General features: G+C 36.8%; 1 protein-coding gene across 1 annotated transcript; it reads left to right on the top strand.

Annotated features, from left to right (window-relative positions):
* Positions 1 to 553: 553 nt before the first annotated feature.
* On the top strand, positions 554 to 6,435 carry LOC101857954 (tenascin-R). The gene is made up of 5 exons (XM_005101232.3): positions 554 to 1,027; positions 2,233 to 2,451; positions 2,939 to 3,055; positions 4,063 to 4,182; positions 4,925 to 6,435. Exons 1-5 carry the CDS (start codon positions 554 to 556, stop codon positions 5,294 to 5,296), a joined length of 1,302 nt encoding a protein of 433 aa, XP_005101289.3. The 3' UTR covers positions 5,297 to 6,435.
* The last annotated feature ends 578 nt before the right edge of the window (positions 6,436 to 7,013 follow it).

The following is a 7,013-nucleotide window of genomic DNA, read 5'->3' as shown; positions in this document are numbered from 1 at the left end:
ATAAATATTTTACAGATCTAAAAGAGTGAAACAGTTGTATGATGTTTAGTTTGCATAAAAATGGAATCGGAAACGCAATGCCAACATCCGTACAATCTAAATACACTCCCAATATTAAGATTTTGCACTTTTCTGTTTTGATCAATAGTCTGGCAGTTTCTATTTTGCCCACCAATACTACTTTTTGTTTAAAACAAACAATCAAACAACAACAGCAACAAACGGTTCAATTTAATGATTTTAAATAATGGACTGAAGAGCAAATTGATCAAATGTTGTCTTATTTGAACGTTTTCTCTCAATATTTCTTCTAGACTTCCGAGCCAAAGTACGTGAAGATCTTTGTGAACAGAATTACTACTAGCAGTACTAAAACATGGAGGCCAAAAGGACATTAATTATCAACCTTATTTTGGTAGCAGCCCTGGTAATGTGTTCAAAAGCATGGCGTCTCAATGTTACGTCTGGAGAAATAGAAATCGGTAAGACAGCACAAGTTTCTCTGAATTGTTTCAACCCCTATCAGCAGCCAGACATTTCGGAAATTCTATTGATGAGAATCCAGAAAAAACATTTGAGCGGATGGTCCAGTGTTGCGGAACTTCGCGACGATGATGTGGACGTCAGACTTACAGCTAAAGATGTGACCGCTACGGGCAGCATTGTCTCCGGGGCTAACAGCTATTTGCGGCTTTCTTGGCCATTGGCAACGAACGATACAATCGGTGTGTACCGTTGTGATGTCACTATTTTGAATTCCCACGGCAGTGTCGGGTGGCAGAAAAGCCTACCGACTTCTATCACTCGTAAGAGTGACGTCACTGTTCAGATCCTCAGTGAAATGGTAGAAGAGAACAAGAGACAGTGTATGCAACAAAAGCAAGACATCCAGGAATACGTAGCAGCAGCCATAGAGGATACCAAAAACAATTGTTTTAAGGAAAAACAAGACGTTCTCCAGAACATGACGGCAACCCTGAAGGTGCTTGAAGCGAGTTTCGATAGCAAGTTGGACAGCAAGATACAGGTGAGATTCATTTTTCAAATATAGATATATTCCTTAATACAGACATGTAAGAATGTTTGAAGAGAGCCTTGAGTTGGAAAATTAGGTGTTTTAAAAGTAATCTACATTCTCCTTCTCCTCCTCCTCCTCCTCCTCCTCCTCCTCCTCCTCTTCCTCCTTCTCCTCTTCCTCCTCCTCCTCCTCCTCCTCCTCCTCCTCCTTCTTCTTCTTCTTCTTCTTCTTCTTCTTCTTCTTCTTCTTCTTCTTCTTCTTCTTTTTCTTCTTCTTCTTCTTCTTCTTCTTCTTCTTCTTCTTCTTCTTCTTCTTCTTCTTCTTCTTCTTCTTCTTCTTCTTCTTCTTCTTCTTCTTCTTCAAAGACTTCAAAATGTTTACAAGGACCAAGCTCTAGATTGTGTCACAGCATAAAGATGGGTCAGACCTTTATGCAATGGACTGGAAAAAGAGGGAGAGGTGTCCATGTGCTTGTCAGAATATCAAGGGAACCGTACTTTGGGACATTCATAGAGTGTTTCTCACAGAAGTTTTAAATACGAGGAACAACTATCAGTTCTGACTCCTACATTGATTCGACTGAAAGCAAGAATTCGACGAGTCAGACTAAATTTCGACAGGAAAGAGAGTTGTTTCACCATGACAACGCCCGTCTGCATACGAGTTCAGAAGAAGGAAAACAATCAACCTGGTGGGATGGAAAACACTACCACGCCCAATCTATTCTCCTGATTTGGCTCCTTCAGACTTCCACCTTTTCCGTCATAGACAAAAACCATTGAGATGTCAACACTATGGAAAAGATGGAGAATTCAAGACGGCTGTAGGAAATTGGCTTAAAGACCAACCTGCTCAGTTTTACGAAGGAGGCATACGTGGACTTAGTAAAAGGTGAACTGTGGCTATTTAACTAAATGGAGATTATGTTGAGAAATAGAAATCTGATCCTCAGAAGCTGCCCTTCAATTTTAGGTATGACAGTTGTAACTGCTTTCTTTTTTCTCTTATTAAGTTATAAACGGATTTGCGTTATTTTTTTTATCCTCCCCTCGTATTATTATTATCGTGATTATTATTGTTGTTAATGTAGTTATTATTATTACTATTATTATTATTATTATTATTATTATTATTATTATTATTATTATTATTATTATTACTATTATTATTATTAACATTGTTATTCTTACTATCATTATTACCTCACTTTGCAGGCTCTGAGCCACACCGTGGCCCTATACAAAAGAGAATGTCCTCACCAACTGCTATCCCACAAACGCCAGATTCTGGAGAACGTGGCAGCTGCCTTGGACAGGAACAGGAAAGAGGGTCTTCAACAGAACCAAGACCTTCAGGTTAACGTGACGTCCATCATGGAGGATCTTGAAGCCAGTTTTGAGAGCAAGTTGAGCGTTGTCAAAAGCCAGTTACAGGTGAGAGCTCCTATACTGATGAATAAATTTTCACACAGAAGTGGTTGAATTTATGCTGAAGTGAAACGATTGTGTGTACTGGTTCCTTGGTTGGTAGAGTGTGCGATACACTGATCGATGGATAGTGCAACAAACTGGCTTATAGAGTATGTGGTCAACTGATTGACGGATAGTGCAATATACTGGTTTGTATGTTATATATAGTATGAGATAAACTTATCGATGGAGTAAGTGGAAAACTGGTTAATGAAAAATGTGATAAATTGGCTGGATGGCTTGGGGATAAAATGCCTGATTGACTTAGTGGTAAACTCGTTCACAGATTTAACTGAGAAACTGAGAAACTGACTGCCTAGTTGACTTTCATTGCCTCTATGATTCCTAAACTCTTCCGGGGTATTCCCCCGTCGTGTAGCTGCCAAACCTATTCACGTCGCCATTTCCAATAGCCGTCCACCAAACTCCTTCCTTGTGCATTACTCTTCAGCCCCAGTCGTGCGCTTATGCTAAGGGTTTGGGTCCTCGGCCGCTGGTCCGTCTCTTTAGCGGTCAACTTGTAGTCTGTGACACGGTGACGGACCAAGGTGGCTGGATCGTGATACAGGTGAGTACAGGCTGATACAGTACAGGTGAGATCAACATTATTTTCCAGCGTTATAGGCTGATATAATACAGGACAGATGGACATTACTTTACAGTAATACCTTCTGATTCTATACGGTGAAAATTAACATTAGTTTATAGTAATAGGCCTACAAGTAATAATAATACTCTCTGAAATATTTTACCGGTGAGATTAATATTTTCTGCAAAATAAGCTAACATAATACAAGTCAGACACCATAATACAAACTGATATACATTTATGACCATCAAAAGTTTACCGTTATTCGAGATGTTACAGTTACAGATGAGATTACCATTATTTTTGTGCAATACGGGAGGATACAAGTGAGATCAACCTAATTTTACTGTTGCAAAACGTGTTACAGTCTTTCTGCTCAGTGACTTTTCAATTTCAAGTTGTAAATATTTAAAAATCTGTGTACAGTATAATAATATACAAATACAAGGACTCGTGTGGTTATAATCAGAATACTGAGTAGGTCTACGTATCGAGCTTAAAATTATTATTGTTTATATACTGATCATTTATATTATGCGTGTGACTGTAAGCATGTTTGGGATGCAAGCATACTGTGTATATGTGCATGTTTGTGTGTGTGTGTGTATGTGTGTGTGTGTGTGTGTGTGTGTGTGTGTGTGTGTGTGTGTGTGTACACGTGCATGTGTATGTGTGTACGTGGTGAAACTCCAAACCAATGTGCCAGGATCCTGACAATAAAGGGGTATCTTATCTTATCATTTTTCAAAGTTTTTGTCATGCAATAAACAAAAAACAAAATAGGAAAAATCCCAAGGTAGAACACATTTTAAATCTGCTTTTTAGTTCGCAGTGCTGTCATAACATATTATTGGTAACTTTATTTTAACTCTTCTTGTTTTAGAAGTTAAAACCTGGCATGATTTTTCAAGCAATGTGATTTCGTACGCTTCATGATACAAGATCTAGACCTTATAAATCTGTGTAATGTTCTGTTTTGTCAACAGAGACGTGCTTCGGCGGATGTTAATTTTTTCCGTGGTTGGACGGACTATAAGAACGGATTCGGCGACCTCTCTGGCAATTTCTGGCTTGGGCTAGAGAAAGTCCACCAGTTGACAAGTCAGGCAAGTTGTTTACAGTTTAATACAGTGGACTGTCCAAATGCGTGACCGCACGGGAACTTTGTTATATATGTCGATGTTTGAACGTGTTCCTGTTGTTGCTCCTCGTTATGTTGGTTTACTTTTGGAAAGGCTCTATGTTATTATTAAGTAGCCCCTTACACACAAAAACTTTTGGTCAAGCTATTGGACTTCAAACGTATTGGCAGTTTGATGTTCTCCGTACACGCTAAGTATATAAACATGTATATATATATATATATATATATATATATATATATATATATATATATATATATATATATATATATATATATATATATATATATATATATATATGTGTGTGTGTGTGTGTGTGTGTGTGTGTGTGTGTGTGTGTGTGTGTGTGTGTGTGTGTGTGTGTGTGTGTGTGTTTTAGGACATCAATATCAGTTTTACACGATCGAAAAATGGTCAAATAGTTTGACTTTTAAAAATTTGGAGACTAAATTATGCGTGTATGAGTAACTTAACTATATTGTTTTACAAGGCTCTAAAGCCGAGGACGTGGTCCGTCTCTAGGACACCTGGCTGAAAGGAAATCTTTGGGAGGACCAATATTTAAACATAACATAGATTTGAACCTGTCACGTCATTGTCAAAGTCAAATTCATTATCAACTCAGACATAAACACTGGACTGTGTATGTGTTGAAACCTTGTGGATTTACAGGTTGTTTTAATTGTTCTCACGTTCTCATCACCAGGAGAGATACGAACTGAGGTTCGATTTGAAATTCCAGGGAAAAAACTACTTCGCCAGCTACGACAACTTTTCGTTATCTGGAGAAACAGAAAATTACAAAATTCATCTTTCCGGATTTTCGGGTAATGCAAGTGACAGTATGGCATATCACAATGGCATGGCGTTTTCAACTAAGGACCGTGACAACGACAATTCATCAGGTGGAAGCTGTGCCAATAGCTATAACGGAGCTTGGTGGTACAACGGCTGCCATAACGTAAATCTCAACGGACTGTGGGGAGTTACAGTGGGCGCGAAGGGCTTGAGATGGCACAGTGTAACAGATGGCTCAGTCTCCTTCAGCGAAATAAAGATTCGACCATTTCCTAAGTGACAACTTCATGACACTTAATCCCCCGTCTATTCATTGTGCATTTAGATTTAGATGTTTACCTGTCTTTTTATTTGAGGTATAGGTTTCAAGATTTCATAATTTCAAAATGATTTTACTGACTTGAAAGGTCTTTGACCCCTACATCTACAAATTACGTTTGAGGTATATAAAAACCCAGTGATAGAACATCTTCACAATTTCAGAAAATCGAAAGCTCAGTTACTCTGTCGTCTCATGTCATGACATTCATCGATTGGCAAGGTTGAAAAATAACACGTGATAGCGGTACTAGAGCAGTTTTTACATTATTTTTTTATACCAGGAATTTATCTATCGCACATCCCAACTCATGCACACGCTTTTGAACACCTGTACAAATATACACATAGCCCAAATACACGGCAACATGTTTCATTGAAAAGAGAGGGTAAAACTTCTATTTCAAAAGATTTTTTAAAAATCATAGTTTGGAGGTTTTCGTGATTTTTTGGGTCAAATTAGGTCTATTTGAGATATATATATATAATATATATCAATAATTTTTACAGTCGTGTGTATAACAATTATACTTTAAAGGAACTATATTGTGCAATCCAGACATATTTCACAAAATGATCAAAATACCATTTAAAATCAGCACAATTCTTTTTCGGTACTTTGAAATATTAGTGGGATGATTGTCTGTGTTAAAGATACAACAAAACTTCTTGTCCTGCTGAAGCACTATAGTGTTGTTAGGCTAGAAAGTACGCCAAACGTTATGTACATTTATTCTTAAACAAATGTTATGGTAAAGAGAGTGGTCTTGAGTACCGCTTTCAAGCAAAACTTGGAGAAGAAAAAATGCTTCATATCTACACATTTTAAAAGTTACTATCAAGCTGGGTCCTATTTCAGAAATAACATTGTTACATAGAAACAACAAAGATAATTCTAATATTTGAAAATTAACTTTGAAAAGCTACAATGATTGTTTCCAATATGAGCTTAACAACACTTGAAACGTACTATTAAGTACTGTCGCATTTTTACAGTATACATCTTGATATCTGTTGAATGATTGAAGCCTGAACTGATTCATGTATGTAAGCATTATTTCTGGCTTCTGAGCTTTACATGTACACGGGAAGAGATCAGCAAAAATATATAATAAAAATCTGCATGTTATAAGAGGCGTGTTCTTTAATTATTTTTTTTAATGAAGTAATATTTGTTCTTACGTCTGTAGCTCATCCAACACGAAAACATCACATTTTATTTAGGGGTGACTTTCAGCCTTCACATTTCAGATACTGAAAATCTGTTTTGTCTTTTCAAGGCATGCTTTTAAAATGTTGAACCTTATACTAGACTAGATCAATTGTGAAAGAAGAATACTTTTCTCTATCACGACTGGCTTATTTCTGGGTGTCCTTCAGAGGTTGAAAGTAGACATATTTTCTGTACAGTTCTGAAAGCATATTTCATTATAGTTTTTATATCATTTTCTTTTGGTTCAAACCATACTATTAACCATTTTCAGCTTGAGTTTCATCTCTTTTTTAATTTTTACATATAACAAACACACCACTTCACAAAAAGCAAAACTGTGTTTAATATTTTAAAAATATTTTGGGACTCAAAATTATAAATCTTATTTCGTCCTTTAAAAAGGACGCTAGGAGGAAAGGACATTCAGAACGTATAGAACACATGTCTATTGAAAACATTACTCTCC

This window comes from Aplysia californica, unplaced genomic scaffold (genome assembly GCF_000002075.1).
Source record: "Aplysia californica isolate F4 #8 unplaced genomic scaffold, AplCal3.0 scaffold00275, whole genome shotgun sequence".
Classification (NCBI taxonomy): Eukaryota; Metazoa; Mollusca; class Gastropoda; order Aplysiida; family Aplysiidae; genus Aplysia; species Aplysia californica.
Note: the sequence above shows the minus strand (reverse complement) of the source record. Positions and strands in the feature narration are given on the sequence as shown.